The sequence below is a fragment of the Salmo trutta genome, chromosome 6 (genome assembly GCF_901001165.1).
Source record: "Salmo trutta chromosome 6, fSalTru1.1, whole genome shotgun sequence".
Taxonomy (NCBI): Eukaryota; Metazoa; Chordata; class Actinopteri; order Salmoniformes; family Salmonidae; genus Salmo; species Salmo trutta.
In genome coordinates, this window is record NC_042962.1 from 53342959 (window position 1) to 53363139 (window position 20181).

At 40.8% G+C, this 20181-nt stretch overlaps 1 protein-coding gene and 1 long non-coding RNA gene across 6 annotated transcripts in view; both read left to right on the forward strand.

Moving 5' to 3' along the window:
• Positions 1–19432, forward strand: part of LOC115196277 (uncharacterized) — a 38535-nt gene extending 19103 nt beyond the window's left edge. The window contains exons 2-13 of one of the 5 annotated variants that reach the window (XM_029756944.1): positions 5362–5649; positions 5805–6059; positions 6183–6437; positions 6561–6827; positions 6976–7050; positions 12247–12273; positions 12412–12468; positions 12823–13020; positions 16723–16776; positions 17527–17820; positions 18050–18133; positions 18274–19432. In XM_029756944.1, coding sequence (XP_029612804.1) covers positions 5362–5649; positions 5805–6059; positions 6183–6437; positions 6561–6827; positions 6976–7050; positions 12247–12273; positions 12412–12468; positions 12823–13020; positions 16723–16776; positions 17527–17820; positions 18050–18129 — 1850 coding nt within the window. In that variant the 3' untranslated portion in view covers positions 18130–18133; positions 18274–19432. The remainder of the gene's footprint in view (positions 1–5361; positions 5650–5804; positions 6060–6182; positions 6438–6560; positions 6828–6975; positions 7051–12246; positions 12274–12411; positions 12469–12822; positions 13021–16722; positions 16777–17526; positions 17821–18049; positions 18134–18273) is intronic. The other 4 variants (XM_029756947.1, XM_029756945.1, XM_029756946.1 and 1 more) reach the window with 4 other exon arrangements.
• Positions 1106–1570, forward strand: LOC115196285 (uncharacterized). Its single transcript, XR_003878829.1, has 2 exons — positions 1106–1149; positions 1373–1570. It is a non-coding gene; the product is annotated as an uncharacterized LOC115196285 (long non-coding RNA).
• Positions 19433–20181: the final 749 nt, after the last annotated feature.

The following is a 20181-nucleotide window of genomic DNA, read 5'->3' on the forward strand; positions in this document are numbered from 1 at the left end:
TATAATTAAGTCTATGATTTGATAGAGCAGTCTGACTGAGCGGTAGTAGGCAGCAGCAGGCTCGTAAGCATTCATTCAAACAGCACTTTCGTACATTTTGTCAGCAGCTTTCGCAATGCATTGCGCTGTTTATGACTTCAAGCCTGTCAGCTCCCAAGATTAGGCTGGTGTAACCGATGTGAAATGGCTAGCTAGTTAGCGGGTGCGCGCTAATAGCGTTTCAAACATCACTCACTCTGAGATTTGGGAGTGGTTGTTCCCCATTCTCTGCATGGGTAACGCTGCTTCGAGGGTGGCTGTTGTCGATGTGTTCCTGGTTCAAGCCCAGGTAGGAGCGAGTAGAGGGACGGAAGCTATACTGTTACACTGCCAATACTAAAGTGCCCATAAGAACATCCAATAGTCAAAGGTATATGGAATACAAATTGTATAGAGAGAAATAGTCCTATAATTCCTATAATAACTACAACATAAAACTTCTTACCTGGGAATATTGAAGACTCATGTTAAAAGGAACCACCAGCTTTCATATGTTCCCATGTTCTGAGCAAGGCACTTAAATGTTAACTTTCTTACATGGCACATATTGCACTTTTACTTTCTTCTCCAACACTTTGTTTTTGCATTATTTAAACTAAATGGAACATGTTTCATTATTTATTGGAGGCTCAATTGATTTTATTGATGTATTATATTAAGTTAAAATAAGTGTTCATTCAGTATTGTTGTAATTGTCATTATTACAAATAAATAAACAAATCGGCCGATCAATCGGCATCGGCTTTTTTTGGTCCTCCAATAATCGGTATCGGTATCGGCGGTGAAAAATCATAATCGGTCGACCTCTAATTTTAATACAATAGGTAGGCTAACACATACAAAGCAGAAAGAGGACCGTTTCCAAATAATCTGTGGGACAACCTAAATACAGTGTTTTCATCCAAAAGTAATCTGTCTTACCATCCGCTCCCACCTGCAGACCGAGCCGCAATGATCTCTGTCGGAACCCGCAGACATCCCGCGGGAAAGCAGCCCTCTAGTACACAGTCAGTACACAACACTATGCTCATCATGTCTTAGCAGGATCAGATGGTGACAGGGGTCCCAGCAGGGTCAGACAGCCAGGGAAGACCAGTCTACAGAGCTCAGGTGAATTTAGCAGTATATTAACAATATCAATGAATGATACAAAGTTCCATCTTGAATTGATGGGTAGACTTACAGTAGCTACAGGAAAGCAGTTTAAGCTTACAGCTACAGTCTGGGATCTGGGAATAATGATCATTTCAATTAATGAACCATTGATTCTATTCTTGGATGATATATTGTATAAATGTACACCAAGGTAATTCTTTGTCATGCCTCATCTTAGGAGGATCAGATGGTGGGTCAGGCAGTCAGGGAAGACCAGTCTGTGATGGATCTCAGGTGAACGTTTGCAGATACAACACACTCTGTGCAGCAAACACTGGACAAGCCAGATGCTATTTTAAGGCAGTCTGACAAACCTCTGAAGTAGATTTCCTAACTGTATCAAGGATTAACAGAGGCTTTTCCCGATGACACAAAACATGTAAAACAAAAATGTGAGGAAGACCTGGTAGAAGCTATTGATGATGATGATGAATGGATGCAGATATGTTTGAATGCCCAGTCATGTTCATATCATCTCAGATATAAATTACTGCAGTTTAAGACCACCCACAGAATGTACTATATGCCAGTGTAACTGAATAACATGCACTCGGAAATGTCATTCCTCTGCTGGAGCTGTAAAACACAAAAGGGGACATATTGACATATGTTATGGTCTTGTGAAGGCTGGCTGAATTCTGACAAAGAGTATGTTCTTTCATCTCAGCAGTCCTACAGATTCTCCCTTCGCCCTGTTTTTGTTTGCTATAAATGTTGATATTGGAGACTTATCTGAAGTAACTGCATTTATAGCGGATAAGAAATGTATTGCCATTAATTGGAAAGTTGGTTATGTATCACTAGCTTTGATCTATTACCAGATTAAGGGTATACTGGGAAACTTTCATAAGGTCTTGATGCCTTATATGGAATTCAGTACGACTAAAGGAGTCTGTATTGAAAACATGCCCCCGCCAGGGGAGATAGCTATTTAGGCAATCCCTAGCTGCTGGGGGTCTGCAGTCCTGTGGGTTGTCACTCTGGCCTTAGGCTAACACACCCAAAACTAATAATATATGTTTCACTAAGATCCTAAAGCTGAGTGGGTTTTTTAGAAATATTTGTAAAAAAAAAAGTATATACTTATTTAAATAAGTATTCAGACCCTTTTCTATGAGACTCGAAATTGAGTTCAGGTGCATCCTGTTTCCATTGATCATCCTTGAGATGTTTCTACAACTTGATTGGAGTCCACCTGTGGTAAATTCATTTGATTGGACATGATTTGGAGACACACACATGTCTATATAAGGTCCCACAGTTGACAGAGCAAAAACCAAGCCATGAGGTCGAAGGAATTGTCTGTAGAGCTCTGATACAGGATTGTGTCGAGGCAGAGATCTGGGGATGGGTACCAAACATTTCTGCAGCATGGAAGGTCCCCAAGTACACAGTGGCCTCCTCCATTCTTAAATGGAAGAAGATTGGAACCACCAAGACTCTTCCTAGTGCTGTCCGCCCGGCCAAACTGAGCAATGGGGGGAGAAGGGCCTCGGTCAGGGAGGTGAACAAGAACCTGATGGTCACTCTGACAGAATTCCTCTGTGGAGATGGGAGAATCTTCCAGAAGGACAACCATCTCATCAGCACTCCATCAATCAGGCCTTTATGCTAGAGTGGCCAGACGGAAGCCACTCCTTAGTAAAAGACACATGACAGCCCGCTTGGAGTTTCCCAAAAGGCACCTAAAAGACTCTCAGATCATGAGAAACAAGATTCTCTTGTCTGATGATATCAAGATTTAACTATTTTACCTGAATGCCAAGCGTCACGTCTTGAGGTAACCTTGCACCAACCCTACGGTGAAGCATTGTGGTGGTAGCATCATGCTGTGGGGATGTTTTTCAGCGGCAGGGACCGGGAGACTAGTCAGGATCGAGGGAAAGATGAAGGGAGTAAGGTATAGAGAGATCCTTGATGAAAACCTGCTCCAGAGTGCTCAGGACCTCAGACTGGGGTGAAGGTTCACCTTCCAACAGGACAACGACCCTAAGCACACAGCCAAGACAATGCAGGAGTCTCTGAATGTCCTTGAGTGGCCCAGCCAGAACCTGGACTTGAACCCGATCAAACATCTCTGGAGAGACCTGAAAATAGCTGTGCAGTGACGCTCCCCCTCCAACCTGACAGAGCTTGAGATTATCTTCAGAGAAGAATGGGAGAAACTCCCCAAATACATGTGTGCCAAGCCTGTAGCGTCATACCCAAGAATACTCGAGGCTGTAATCGCTGCCAACGGTGCTTCAACAAAGTACTAAGTAAAGGGTCTGAATACTTATGTAAATGTGATATTTCAGTTTTTTACTTTTAGTAAATTTGCTAAATTTTCTAAAAACCTGTTTTTGCTTTGTCATTATGGGGTATTGTGTGTAGATTGATGAAGGTAAACATATTTAATCCCTTTTTAGAATAAGGCATAGAATAAGGCATTTTTAGAATAAGGAACGTAACAAAATGGGGAAAAAGTCAAGGGGTCTGAATACTTTGCGAATGCTCTGTATGTGAAGAATACGTAGGATAGAATAGTATATGTACAGCAATAGTTGAATAGGATGGCCTTAACTAGAATACAGTATATACATATGTAGTGGGTAAAACAGTTTGTAAACATTATTAGAGTGACCAGTGTTCCATCCATGTCTATGTTGTACCTTGGCTGCAAAGGGAACGAGAGGGCCCAGCTTGAACAGGGCATTAATCTGTACAGGAAAGCACATTAAGCTATGGATAGACTGTATGTGTTTTTTTTGTTTCCAAAACGTTTCCCTTGTGAACAAAGCAAATTAAAGTTAGGAACTGGGAAGGAACTTGTGTTTGGAGATAGTTGAGTTATTGACTAGACTGGTGGGGGTCGGGCTGGTGAGGGTCAAGAGTTGTTCATTTGTTAGGATATTGGTTAAAGGTGCTACACAATATTTATTATTGAATTACCTTTGATCAAGTTTAGTCATATGAATCACTTAAACATATTTAATAACAATTTCTTACCTAGCTTGATGATTGTGGGCATTTGTGCTTACTTTTGTTCTAAATAGAGACGGCATAGTGGATTGTGTAAAAATGCAGGAAATTATCTTTAGATGCCCCAACAAATGTTGGGACCCCCAGATGCCCCGCTAAGTTATCTGGAAATAAGTTATGATGAACTTCACAGTGTGGTGAAAGTGCACGCAATCTTAATGCTCCTTTCCAATAAATATTGAGGGTCTTATTCTGGTGACATGATTATTGATACATGACTGCCATAATAATCTCATCATGTAGACTAGCCTACCAGTACGCCTACCCGCACTGTATCTGAGAGCTGTTAGCTAGAACGCAGGTGCCAAGACCAGAGTAGGCATTTTGCTAATCAACGCAACAGTTTTTGTGGCAAAACTATCAATAGAGTTGAAAATGCGATGGAAACACATTGAACTTTAGATTTTTATTCCCGGTACATGAAAATGTAAGCGAAAAAATACATTTTGTGTGATTTTTGATTAGATTTGATTAGGATTCCCCATTAGCCAACGCCAATGGCGACATTACAGACAAAATACTTTACAATTTACATACATTTAAAAACGTGTGTGTGTGCATCTATCAGTTACACATACATGTCAGTACATACACACAACAAGTGGGTCACATGGGGGAGAGGAGCTGTGCCATGAGGTGTTGCTTTATTTGTTGTTTTTAAACCAGGTTTGCTGTTAACTTGCGCTATATAAGATGTTAGGGAGTTCCATACACTCATGTTCACTATGTCATCACACACAGCCTTTTATCCTCAAAAAGTCAGTCTGATGGAAACATCTCTCTGGTGGGAAAATGTGCGTATTGTTTCATGCAGATTTAGAATAATATCATGGAAATCAGTCGTAAATTGGATGGAAACCTAGCTAGTGATATAATAGTGGACAGGCTGTAGACAAAGACTTTAATCTGTGGTGTTGTCCAGATACATTTCTACTCCAGTGAGGGGGAAAATACCAGTCAGAGTGGCCAGACTACATAGACCAGATACACCCAGCAAGTAGAATTCTAGACATAAACAGTAAAGGTTGATAATAATGTCAGTTCAATGCCAATAGGGTTAGGACTACATATTTATACCCTAACCATAATGTGTTACCCTGGATACATTGATACTCTGATACATGTATGAAATGTCTGCTTTCCTAGATGATCTTTATCATGAAGTGGGAGGTGACCTCCTGTTGACACCGGACAAGTCCACAGTGCCTGACCCCATCACAAGCATCCTATGGAAGCATGGGAAGAACAAGGTGGCAGAGTGGGACAAGGATTTTGGTGGTCTGGACATCTATGCTGCCTTCATAAACCGTACAACCCTGGACCAGACTACTGGAGAGCTGAGAATCACCGGCTTGAAGAAAACAGACAGTGGAGTTTATTATGTGGAGTTCAACAGCAAACTGCTTGACAAGACATATACAATATCTGTTATCAGTAAGTGTTTCTGTGCGTGTGCACATACATGTGTGTGTGTGTACGTACATGTGTGTATGTACATGTGTGTGGTCTTGTAGAAACAGCAGGTTATGTATTGCAGTGCCTCACAAGCATTTTCCCAAATTATTCCTGTTTCTTTCCTCTATTTACAGAGCCAGTCCCCAAACCCACAATCACTTCTTCCTGTAACCCAGACAAAACCTCCTGCATTCTAACCTGTGAAGGCGACACCACTGATGCTGAACCAGTCACCTACAGCTGGAAAGTGGGGGAGGGGGCGTGGCAGGTCATAGGAAAACAGCTGATTGTCTCTAAGAACTACACTGGCAAACCAACCAACAGTTACAAGTACATCTGCAAGATGAAGAACTCTGTTAGTGGGGAAGTCAGTGAGGTGTTTGGTTTAGGTGAGTGGACACTTATACATGTGTGTATGTACGTGCGTGGTCATGTAGAAACAGCAGGTTATGTATTGCAGTGCCTCACAAGCATTTTCCCAAATTATTCCTGTTTCTTTCCTCTATTTACAGAGCCAGTCCCAAAACCCACAATCACTTCTTCCTGTAACCCAGACAAAACCTCCTGCATTCTAACCTGTGAAGGCGACACCACTGATGCTGAACCAGTCACCTACAGCTGGAAAGTGGGGGAGGGGGCGTGGCAGGTCATAGGAAAACAGCTGATTGTCTCTAAGAACTACACTGGCAAACCAACCAACAGTTACAAGTACATCTGCAAGATGAAGAACTCTGTTAGTGGGGAAGTCAGTGAGGTGTTTGGTTTAGGTGAGTGGACACTTATACATGTGTGTATGTACGTGCGTGGTCATGTAGAAACAGCAGGTTATGTATTGCAGTGCCTCACAAGCATTTTCCCAAATTATTCCTGTTTCTTTCCTCTATTTACAGAGCCAGTCCCCAAACCCACAATCACTTCTTCCTGTAACCCAGACAAAACCTCCTGCATTCTAACCTGTGAAGGCGACACCACTGATGCTGAACCAGTCACCTACAGCTGGAAAGTGGGGGAGGGGGCGTGGCAGGTCACAGGAAAACAGCTGATTGTCTCTAAGAACTACACTGGCAAACCAACCAACAGTTACAAGTACATTTGCAAGATGAAGAACTCTGTTAGTGAGGAAGTCAGTGATCCAGTTGGAGAGGTGTTTGGTTCAGGTGAGTGGACACTCATTAGTGTGTTAGTCTTATGTATTGATATGTCAGTAACACTGCTAGTGTTGCAGGACATTTTGAATGCTGAACTATGTTGAATTCCTGATCAACTCCTGTCAAAGTATCAATACAAAATGTTTTTTTATTTCAGAGTCTTCCAATACCGGTGCTGTTGTTGTTGGTGTTGTCGTTACCATTGTAGCGCTCATTGTCATCATCATAACAGGTAAGAACAGCACATCTCTAGTAACAGAACACTGTACATGTACATAGTTCTGAAGCACAGATTGACATAACAGCAGCAACAACAGTGAGCTATACCCCCTGAAGGGGATACCTGTTCTACCTGTATCTACAGTAGTGTTCAGGCTACTGCTACAGTCAAGACAAGGGGTTAGATGCACCACCTGCTGTAGGTCACAGTCTTCATAATGTGTTACAGTGATGCACCAATTTGGGCAGTGCACAGTATGGATTAGTCTAATCTGAATTAATAAGCAAAAAGGATGGTAATTACTTTGTGTTAACCTAAAATATGTTTATTGTACTGTTAGGTTCTAATTCTCAGAGTAAAAATTCGACGGACACTATGAAAGCTTAAACCAAGTTTATTCATCCCAGAGGATCAATACAGCTGCATTAGACAAAGACATATTCACACAAGCACTGATATTTAATCCTTTTTCCTATGCTGAGTCTCCTCCTACACTTCTGAACAGCCAATGCATCTCTGTTGCTAGACAGAACCTTAGTGATATCTGTTCTTCCTCACTTCATCTGACCTGACCTCTGCCCCAAAGTGCTCACTCCTCCCCAACTTACGGCTGTCATGGTGACTGGTCCCAGACTGTGTCTCTTCTCCTCCCAGAAGACCCCACCCATAGGATCTCTGATGGCTAACAATAACATATCCTGACATAATGTAAATGTTATACATTACCCTCTCTCCCTCAGTGACATGAATAAGAATATTTCATATTCTCAGGACCCAACAGTACAATGGATATTGCATAGATGTGAAATCGCTGGCTAGGTTATTTTACCTTTGTCATAGACTACATCCATCCTGTTTTTTTTCAATCGAGTGGCTCAACAGGCAAGTTTTACTTTCACAGAAAGCTCATGTCTGCTATGAAGGCTGAATACATAGCCACAGTCAACATACTACAAAACTGTTTGTTACAAACAAACTAGAAAAATGACTTGAAATAAACGTCTCACAGTGCCTCAATGATGATGTGGGCCATGAAACCACAGATAGCCATTCATTTCCAATGGAAGAGAACCGAAGTGTGTGGGGGACAGTTGCTAGCATGGGCGAGGGTCGTGAACAGGGCGGGACCAAAGTTGGGAAAGCTGAACTTTATGCAAATACTTCCCGCCATCGTGGCATGCTTGAAGTACATCACAACACACACAAGTCAATAAAATATAATGATAGGAAACGGCTAAGATTAAGCCGTGGGTAGAATCTTAATTGTTTACTCCTCGCATCCTCTCTCCTCGCTTCCTTCTCAAAAATCATTGGAGGAGAAGGCCAGAGGGGAGGGACCTCTGGCTTTCTCATCCAATGGGTTTTGAGAAGTAGGAGAGAGGATGCAAGGAGTATGCCATTGAGATTCTCCCCTAGTCGCCCAAGTATGCTACATTTTCGTTACCATATCAACCATCCACTATAACTGTAATATGTGACGGTGCATAAGGCCTATCTGCAGGGCCATAAAAGGATGATTCATTTTGGCTGTGTGTGGCTTTACCATAAGAAGTAGGGAGTTTCCAGGGTTGGGTAGGTTACATGTAGTCAGTTGCTCCCCAACTCTGGGGGTTTCCACCAGGGGCTTCCATTTGGTATAGCAGGGTAGCTCAAGAACAATCATTTAAAGTAGGTAAAGTAGACAAATCATTCCAATCCTGATTAAAATGCAACGACTGTTTAGAGTATTGGATGGCATGGCTCGGAGAGCAGCTGCCAGCATGGTGCCTTTTCTTTCACTTTTAGAAACCAGAGAACAGAGAATACCAGTTTGTTTTGCCGGTAAGCAGTTAAGGCCGGTCGCCGATTGCTTTGAATCTGTTGTAATCTGATAGCCAGGGAATTGGGAGGTGGGGGAGCCCTCCTATTTGGCGACCATTCAAAACCAAAAGCTATTTTATAGCTATTAAAATAGAGGTTTTGATAGCTGTTGCCTAATTGGGATCTTCATTCATTCGGCCCAGGAAGCTAATGCAATTTTGGTTTCATGATTTGTTATAAAAAGAAACACAACTGAACGACTTCCCGAAAAAAATACATGTCCTGTTTTTTTAAAATATATATATTTATAAAGCTAGGCTTCTTACGGTTTTTAGTCCTCTGCAGTCGTTCGTGTTCTTTTCTCCTGTGTCGTAGAAGACACTATCATGACTTCCCACCGACATTGTCTTGTGCTCTTCCCAATTTCTACAAAAACCGTTGGTGGGAAGTCATTATAGATCTACACTGTATGCACCGTTCCACAATGGTGACTATAGTCTAGGGGGCCGGCAACCTTTTTCATCTGGAGTGCCAATTTACAATTGATCCTACCATTTCTAATGCCAGTTATGATTTTTATATACGCATTGTAGGCTATCTAACCGTGCCTAGAAAATGTCTAACTGCCCAGAGACTGAAGAATTATATAGCTGTCTACTAGACAGAGGTGCTGTCCATTCAGCACCACACCATGGAGCTCCACTATGCCTACCTGTACCGAGGAGCTGTCCATTCAGCGGTGCTGAATCACGGACGCAGCCTTACATGCGTACGCCATCGCGCGCATGTTGATTTTGTCCATCCACACCAGACGCAATCAGGACACTCAGGTTGAAATATCAAAACAAACTGAACCAGCTATATTAATTTGGGTACAGGTCGAAACACATGAAACATTCATGGATATTTAGCTAGCTAGCTAGCTGTTGCTAGCTAATTTGTCCTGGGATATAAACATTGGGTTGTTATGTTACCTGAAATGCACAATGTCTTTTTTATGGATCTTTGTAGAATTTTGACCCATTTTGAGTCACACAAAATCGTGTTTTCTCTACTCCGACAATTAATCCAAAGATGAAAGGGGAAACCTACTTTGTTTCTAGTAATCTCTCCTCCTTCAGTTCTTCTTCTTTTCTTCTTCTTCTGTGGACTTTGTATGGCGGTTGGCAACTGGAGTGTGGACCTCAGTTCATCTTTCAATCACCCACGTGGGTAAATGCTCCTAAAAACCAATGAAGAGATGAAAAAGGCGGAACTTGCAGCACATAATGCGTCAAAAATAGAAGCAAGTTCTATTTTAGCACCTGGCTACGCAGACACTCATTAACGCGCACAATCATTCTGGATGAAATGATTAAATAACATGTACAATTCATTCGGAAAGTATTCAGACCCCTTGACCTTTTCCACATTTTGTTGCGTTACAGCCTTATTTTAAAATGTATTAAATAATTTCCCCCCCCTCATCAATCCACACACAATACCCCATATTGACAAAGCAAAAAGCAGATTTTTTGTATATTTGCTCATTTATTTAAAAAAAAAGAAGAAATATTACATATACATAAGTATTGAGATCAGTAATTTGTTGAAGCACCTTTGGCATTGATTACAGCCTTAAGTCTTCTTGGTTATGATGCTACAAACTTGGCACACCTGTATTTGGGAAGTTTCTCCCAATCTTCTCTGCAGATCCTCTCAAGCTCTGTCAGGTTGGATGGGGAGCGTTACTGCACAGCTATTTTCAGGTCTCTCCAGAGATGTTCGATTGGGTTCAAGTCCAAATTGGGCTGGGCCACTCGAGGACATTCAGAGACATGTCCCGAATCCACTCCTCCATTGTCTTGGCTGTGTGTCCTGTTGGAAGGAGAACCTTCACCCCAGTCTGAGGTCCTGAGCACTCTGAAGTGGGTTTTCATCAAGGGTCTCTCTGTACTTTCCCTCGATCCTGACCAGTCTCCCAGTTCCTGCTGCTGAAAAACATCCCCACAGCATGATGCTGCGACCACCACGTTTCACCGTAGGGATGGTGCCAGGTTTCCTCCAGACTCGACGCTTGGCAGTCAGGCCAAAGAGTTCAGTCTTGATTTCATCAGAACAGAGAATGTTGTTTCTCATGGTCTGAGAATCCTTTAGGTGCCTTTTGGCAAACTCCAAGTGGGCTGTCATGTGCCTTTTATTAAGGAGTGGCTTCCGTCTCGCCACTCTATCGTAAAGGCCTGATTGATGGAGTGCTGATGAGATGGTTGTCCTTCTGGAAGGTTCTTCCATCTCCACAGAGGAACTCTGGAGCTCTGTTAGAGTGACCATTGGGTTCTTGGTCACCTCCCTGACCAAGACCCTTCTCCCCTGATTGCTCAGTTTGGCCGGGCGGCCAGCTCTAGGAAGTATCTTGATGGTTCCAAATTTGTTCCATTTAAGAATGATGGAGGCCACTGTGTTTTTGGGGACCTTCAATGCTGCTGAATTTCTTTGGTACACTTCCCCAGATCTGTGCCTCGACACAATCCTGTCTCGGAGCTCTACAGACAAATCCTTCTACCGTTTTCCCTCTGACATGCACTGTCAACTGTGGAAACGTGTATATAGACAGGTGTGTGTCTTTCCAAATCATGTCCAATCTATTGAATTTACCACAGGTGGACTCAAATCAAGTTGTAGAAACATCTCAAGGATGATCAATGGAAACAGGATGCGTCTGAGCTCAATTTCAAGTCTCATAGCAAAGGGTCTGAATACTTATGTAAATAAGGTATCTGTTTTTTATTTTATTATAAAATTGCAAACATTTCTAAACCTGTTTTCGCTATTTTATTATGGGATATTGTGTGTAGATTGATGAGGACATTTTTTTATTTAATCAATCTTAGAATATGGGTACAATGTAAGAAAATGTGGAAAAAGGGGACGGGGTCTGAATACTTTCTGAATGCACAGTATGTGTACATTTATTTTGCAACACCAGCGGAGTGGTCAGCATGTTAGCTCCCTTTAAAAAAGCATGTGTATATTTTGTGATTTTTGTCATTCTTTGAGGTTGTCTTGCATTCTTGTTGATTGTAGGCCTGGGTAAGTCCTTTTGATGTATGCCTTTATTTCAATGCATGTGTAGGATTTATCTAGCATAGTTTGTATTTGTTGTCAGCTGTTTAATTCACTGGTTACTTTCACATTGATTTGAAGTCGGCCTTGTGCAAGTACTGTATGCATGCTCTCAGAAATGATGTCTTCTTATTGCAGCTTAAGCATGTAAATGTGGGTGAAGTCCTACTCAACAGTTGACAGAATGGTTAATGCATAGACGTGTACTTTATGAGGGGTTATTTCTCACTATGTTAAACCTAACACATAAGATACACAACCATGGATCAACTTGGAAAATAAAATGTGTATATTTGTACTCCTCAGGATTTGTGGTGTGGAAGAAAAAGACAGGTAGGATAATTCTGTCTCTTCCTGTCTCAATTCTTCATACTCACTGGTTCACAGAACATTTGGATTCCAGTGAAAACAAAGAACCATTTGAAGGAAAATGTTAATGTCTTACATTTTTGAGTTTCTATTTCATCTCAGGATATCCCCAAGACATCTGGATCGACTTTTTGAGAAAGTATTGTGGTGGAATGTTTGGTAAGTTTTACCTTTACTTGACTCTGATCCCTATTCAACCTGCTGACAGGACCCCCAAAGTAATACAAACACAACATTATTCATGTACTGCACTATATACACATACTTCCATGCACTACACACATGCTTCCTCACAGCACAGGACAGGTGTGTTGTTTTTGTCCTGTTCCAGAAAACTTTTAATCTATGTGTGTATGTGTGTGTGAGAGAGAATCCACAGCAGTAATTTCACAACCCAGAATATTTCCATGTTTTCTCTTATGCAAATTTAAAGGGCACATACCTCCTAAATTCAAGGAACCTATTCTACTCTGTTTACAGTAAACATTGTTGATGGCTGGTGTAACTTTACAGGGGATGCAGGCAACATTCGGGATGATGTTGCCGCGGATGCTGTTTATCACACTGTAGGGGATGTTCAGGTCACCAACCATGGACCTTCAGGGGTTCTCTCTGGGGTTGCCATGGATACAGTTTACAGCACTGTAGGAGAGAAGTCTTCTAGAGATTACTCCATGAATCAGAATAATAACAATCAGCCCACTAACACAGGTAGTAACACTAACACACCTTTTACATGGTACTTCTATGGGGCCACTTTGACAATGCAGATATGTGGAGATGTTGTCAGAAATGTGTTACTCATATTATTTGTGGTGACATTTACATTGGCAAGAAAAAGTATGTGAACCCTTTGGAATTACCTGGATTTCTGCATAAATTGGTCATAAAAGTTGATCTGACCTTCATCTAAGTCACAACAATAGACACACAAGCGTGTTTAAACTAACACACAAATAGTTTTTTTCTTGTCTATATTGAATAGATCATTTTAAAAATGCACAGTGTAGGTTGGAAAAAGTATGTGAACCCCTAGGCTAATGACTTCTCAAAAAGCTAATTGGAGTCAGGAGTCAGCTAACCTGTAGTCCAATCAATGAGATGGATGGGATTGGAGATGTTCAATGAGGGATTGGAGATGCTCAATGAGGTTAAGAAGAATCCTAGAGTGTAAGCTAAAGATTTGAAGAAAATCTCAGGAGCATTCTAACATCTCTGTTGACGAGTCTACGATACGTAAAACACTAAACAAGAATGGTGTTCATGGGAGGACACCGCGGAAGAAGCCACTACTGTCCAAAAAAACCCATTGCTGCACGTCTGAAGTTCGCAAAAGAGCAGCTGTGTGTTCCACAGCGCTACTGGCAAAATATTCTGTGGACAGATTAAACTAAAGTTGAGTTGTTTGGAAGAAACACACAACACTGTGGAGAAAAAAAGGCACAGCACACCAACATCAAAACCTCATTCCAACTGTAAAGTATAGTGGAGGGAGCATCATGGTTTGGGTCTGCTTTGCTGCCTCAGGGCCAGCATGCTATCATGTATGGAAAAATGAATTCCAAAGTTTATCAATACATTTTGCAGGAGAATGTTAGGCTATCTGTCCACCAATTGAAGGTCAACAGAAGTTGGGTGATCGAACAGGACAACGACTATTACGGGAATTAAGTTATCAGTGTTCTTAAACCGAACTTCAATTTAACTACTCAGTTTGTATACCAGAAGTTGTAAGGTTCCGTTTGAAGGAAACAGACTGAGACCTAGCTTACAATGATCAGAACGTTTATTTACGAGAGCTCTAAAATCCATGCAATGCACACAGCCTTTTATATTACACATTTCGTCATACAAATGCCCCTCCTCTTCTCTAGCACTGACGATGCAGTTTACAAACTTTTCTACAACACATACATTGTCTATCATATCTTGCACATGGTACCTAATCTACTGTAAGCCTCAAGGTTTCTCCCGTCCCTGGGTGGGGAGACATTCTTCCTGTTATCAGTTCCTCCGTGGTCACAAGTTGTCTGCTGTCTGTTAACAGTTTCCCTTTTCCTTGAATGTCTTGCTTACATTGCTAAATCATTAAGCTTTGAGTAAATTATTCTTCCACACACACATTAGTAAATTAATCTTACAATCACGTGGTTATACATTTTCAGGGTGAAATCATTTAGTCAAACCTTTAATCATATAAATTCCAATACAACGACCCAAAACACAGAAGTAAATCAACAACAGAATGGCTTCAACAGAAGAAAATACGCCTTCTGGAGTGGCCCAGTCAGAGTCCTGACCACAACCCGATTGCGATGCTGTGGCATGACCTCGAGCGGTTCACACCAGACATCACAAGAATATTGCTGAACTGAAACAGTTTTGTAAAGAGGAATGGTCCAAAATTCCTCCTGACCCTTGTGCAGGTCTGATCCGCAACTACAGAAAATGTTTGGTTGAGGTTATTGCTTCCAAAGGAGGGTCAACCACTTATTAAATCCAAGGGTTCACATACTTTTCCCATCCTGCACTGTGAATGTTTACACGGTCTGTTCAATAAAGACATGAAAAGGTATAGTTGTTTAAGCAGACTGTGTTTGTCTATTGTTGTGACTTAGATGAAGATCTGATCAAATGTTATGACCAATTTAAGCAGAAATCCAGGTAATACCAAACGGTTCACATTCTTTTTCTTGCCGCTGTATTTGAAGAACATGTTTTATTGACATCTACATACAGTATGAGAATGTGATTACTAGTGTGAGTTTAAAGTTAGCAGTGTATGGCCTAGCAAATATAACATGTGAATGATGCAGTAGGAATCTGCAAGGAAAATGTGCTTAAATTATGTACTGTGACGAGTATTTGAAATAACCTGTTTGGTTTTGGTTTTTCTTCACATCTATGCATTCGTACTCTGTCAAAATGTCACCCATAGAGGTAACACTGTGGATAAAGATTGTCACCGCCACCCCTTGCTAGTTTGTATGTTCCATAACCCAATTATTTAATGTGCTTCAGTGTGAGTCTTCTGCTTCATTTGATCTGCTCCATGGTTGTCAATCAGGACATTTTGAGTTCTCAGAACTGTTTCCATATTGTTTTGTTTGATATGACTGTTGCTGGATTAGAGATGGGGCTTGTTTTGTCGTCATAAAGCAGAAGTAGCCTTAGAAGTCGCATAGATGCAGGTAACCAATGGTTACCCGGACTATTTGCATTGTGTTCCCCCCCCACCCCTCTTTTACTCTGCTGCTACTCTGTTTATCTTATATGCATAGTCACTTTAACCATACATCCATGTACATACTACCTCAATTGGCCCGACCAACCAGTGCTCCCACACATTGGCTAACCGGGCTATCTGCATTGTGTCCCGCCACCCGCCAACCCCTCCTTTTACGCTACTGCTACTCTCTGTTCATCATATATGCATAGTCACTTTAACCATACCTACATGTACATACTACCTCAATAAGCCTGACTAACCGGTGTCTGTATATAGCCTTGCTACTGTTATTTTCAAATGTATTTTACTGTTGTTTTATTTCTTTACTTACCTACACACACACACACGCACCTTTTTTTTCGCACTATTGGTTAGAGCCTGTAAATAAGCATTTCACTGTAAGGTCTACACCTGTTGTATTCGGCGCACGTGACAAATACACTTTGATTTGATTTGAGATGCTCATCTCAGAATATCAGAGGAAGTTAGATTACTATTTTATTTGAATTCCGTTGATAACTGTAAGCAGGAAGTCACTGTGTATGATGCTATGCTTACTGGAATCATGTATTGTGAAGTTTATTGTTATTATCAAAATAGAAGGTTAGTAAGTGGGAACTTATTGATGAGTGGGGGCATGTAGTACTAATATCTACACCATTTTTCTGACAGTCATTCTGAAATGATCCCTGTTCTACCTGTATTTACAGTAGATCTTAGGTGTGCATGTACAGTACACCAGTTGTTTATTGATGTTCTCTGTTGTGTCCTCATTATTGAAGTAGCTTAGAGTGTAAATGTAGGAGAAATCTTCAACAGTTCATTGCTTGTGGTCTTGCAACTTTTATTTCATATATTTTTCTACAGAATCTTAGATTTCCTGAAATCATGATCTAATTTTAGACTGTATAAAGGAAAAGCAGAATTAGATGTGTATCTGCATATCTCAGAATATCAGAGGAACTTGATTCTTTTTGTGTGGTTTTTGATTCATTCTGAGATGGTACTTCCACAGAACTTTGCTAGAATCAAGAACCAAGCAGGGTTATGCTGGAATATTATTTGGTGCAACTGTGAACTAAGTTCCCCTTTGTAAGCTCCACAACCCACATACAGGATAGGAGTCATACAGCCCTTAACTGGGGGAGTTGCTTTATAGACAAACTTTGTTCTTCTGTCTTCAGGGATGGCTGTCAACAATACCAACAGTGTTAAGTCGGTGACAAAACCTGAAGAAGGTAAGACACTAGCTAGGTTTCCATCCAATTGGTGACAGATTTCCATGCGAGTATTCTAAAATCTGCATAAAAACAAACAAATGTGCGCTGTAGCCAACAGCTCACAGATACAGTGTGTGGGCATAGCATACATGATGAGATTATTATGGACAAAAGAGTCCGATTTTAAAAAATTTATTTGTCAAACAGCAGCCAACCATTGATCATGTCACCAGAATAAGACCCTCAGGAGCATCAAGCTCATCACCTTGCACTTTCACCACCTTGTGAATTTCATCATTTATTTAATCTGTAACCAAGTAAACTGCATGTTTTCCTGAGTCGCAGTGGAAGGACCACACAACATGTCATCACGTGACTCCAAGTTTACTTCAACATGATGGTTATTATATCAATATTTGTGCATAAAATATTTTCCACTGTCATTTCTCACATAATTAATTTTACAGACACAAAAAGATCCCACCTTGTCTACCATATTTTGTTTTGTCGGCATTTGGAAAGTTTACTGACAAATTAGCTGTTTCCATCAGGCTGGTCATGAACACCTGGTTACAGATTGAGGTGAAAGGAACATTTCACTGGAATTCTACCATCAAATATGTTGAGGATTGTTAGAACAAGTCGGGTTTAAAAAACACATTGTGGTGGGAGGGCTTGTCCTGTCTAAGAAACCACTGTCTGGGAAACATTGGTGGTTCAGTAGAGAGGCTGTAGTATATGTTTTACCTTCTCTGTGTGTTTCCTCAGGGGGCAGTGATGAGTCTAAAATGGATGGCAGTGCTGGACCAGAGGGCAAGGATGAGACTAAAACGGATGGCACCGCTGCACCAGGGGGCGAGGATAAGACTGAAACGGATTGCAGCGCTGGGCCAGGGGGCGATGATGAGACTAAAACGGATGGCACCGCTGCACCAGGGGGCGAGGATAAGACTAAAACGGATTGCAGCGCTGGGCCAGGGAGCGATGATGAGACTAAAACGGATGGCACTGCTGCACCAGGGAGCGATTCAAATGCAGCTGAAAAGGAAGAGGCAAATGGAGGTGTGTATGAGAAAGGGATAGTTCACCACAAGTCCCTCTGTATGCATCAGGATAAATGTATAGACCTCAGTCTCAAATAGATGGGAAAGACTGGCATCATCTTAAACTGTCATGAATGGGGATAACAGAGAAGGAATCAGTGCCATTGTTATTACAGCATTCTTGAATCACATTAATTCTGAATGGTTCCATTTCTCCAGTTCAGTTCTCCTATTGTGTTTTCTTGCAGAGGGTTTTGTGCTGCTGAACGAAGACACGGTGAAGTACAACAATGGAGAGGCGCCAGCAGAAGAGAATTCAGCATTGTAGGACGGTAAGTTGGAGTGTGATAACAATGTAGACTGTTTTCACTTCATTTCCCTTTATTGTGCAATACTTCTGGTCAACTCACTATGAGTAGACTGTTACCAACTCTTATTCCTAATGATTTATTCCTAACTGATGTCTCTCTAGCCAGGGAACTGTGGACCAGAGGTACACAGATGATTATGAAGACAAGAGAACCCACCGTCTCATCTGGGCTACGAGCACTGGACGACCAATGAAATTTATTTATATAGCCCTTCTTACATCAGCTGATATCTCAGTGTTGTACAGAAACCCAGCCTAAAACCCGAGAGAGAGAGAGAGACCTGTAGCAATTGTTTGACCCCTAGAAGATCTTTTTGCAATTTACAGAAAGTTTAAATATGCACAACCACAACAAAAAGCAAATCACCTTTAAAGCATCATATTAAAGCTTTGATTATAAATGATAAAGCAGCAATAGGTCAGCAACAGAAATCATGAACCAACTCAAAATTGGATGCAATAAGGTTTTCTGTATCGGAAATAACTAGCAATCAAATCAATAGTCAATACTGTCCGTAGTCCAATGGTCAAAGTCAAAAAGAGATTCAGTTCAACCAAAAATGTCCTTTAAATCTATGATTCCCAAGAATTATTAAATTCAGTTCTTTCCCAAAAAAGGTAAATCCACAAAAAATATCAATTATAATCCAGGAGAGTTGATAAAAAATTCACATTCAACGCCCTCACTCCTTGGTGTTGAATGGAAGTCCCCATGTGACAAGTCCAGTATTTGCCCTTTTCCAGGCAAATAATCCAGTGGAACAGGTTTAAACTACACCATTACGGAACTATTTAAATCCTCTTCACACCATAGCCTTTAAAAATATATATATATATATTTCCTACCCACATGAACCCATACTTAAATTGACAGGTATCATTTTTGACCAATCAACAGAATTTTCACTCTGCTACACCTAAAACATGGCATAGATCAATACATGTAAACGTTACATTTTTTATTTTACCTAGGAATACATGAATAACCATTCATTCTGCTTCATTTCACATCCCATTTCATTTGGAGATGTTAGTTTAATTTAATCTCGTTTTAGTAAGTAATGTCCAAATCTACAGAGAGATTTGGACATTACTTACTAAAAGCTAAGGAATTTCCCAGTACATTTCCCCTTGTTGTACATGTGCTGTGTGTGTGTGTGTGTGTATAATGTAAGAATTTTGTATAAAAGCCTTTATATATTTAGCAAAAAACTCTGTCAGGCAATTTTTTTAATAAAGTTAAATATGATGAAATAAACAAGGGGTGCTGTGGAGAACTTTTGTCTGACAAGTATTTTTCTCCGATCATTTAGGAGTATTTTTTTATATTATTAAAATAAATAATATATACAGTACCAGCCTAAAGTTTGGTACTCATTTAAGTTTTGTTCTTCATTATTGTTTTTACAATTTAACATTGTAGAATAATAGCAAAGACATCAAAACTATGAAATAACACATATAGAATCATATGGAATCAAAAAAGTGTTAAACAAATCAAAATAGATTTGAGATTCTTCAAAGTAGCCACCCTTTGCACACACTTGAAATTCTCTCAACCAGCTTCACCTGGAATACTTTTCCAACAGTCTTGACGGAATTCCCACATATGCTGAGCACTTTTTGGATGCTTTTCCACTCTGCAGTCCAACTCATCCCACACCATCTCAATTGGGTTGAGGTCGGGTGATTGTGGTGGCCAGGTCATCTGATGCAGCACTCCATCACTCTCCTTCTTGGTCAAATACCCTTTACACAGCCTGGAGGTGTGTTGGGTCATTGTCCTGTTGAAAAACAAATGATAGTTCCACTAAGCGAAAACCAGATGCGATGGTGTATCGCTGCAGAATGCTGTGGTAGCCATGCTGGTTAAATGTGCCTTGAATTCTAAATAAATCAATGATAGTGTCACCAGCAAAGCACCATCACACCACCACCTCCATGCTTCACAGTGGGAACCACACATCACTACTTGCACATCATCTGCCCATCTATCACTCCAGTATTAAT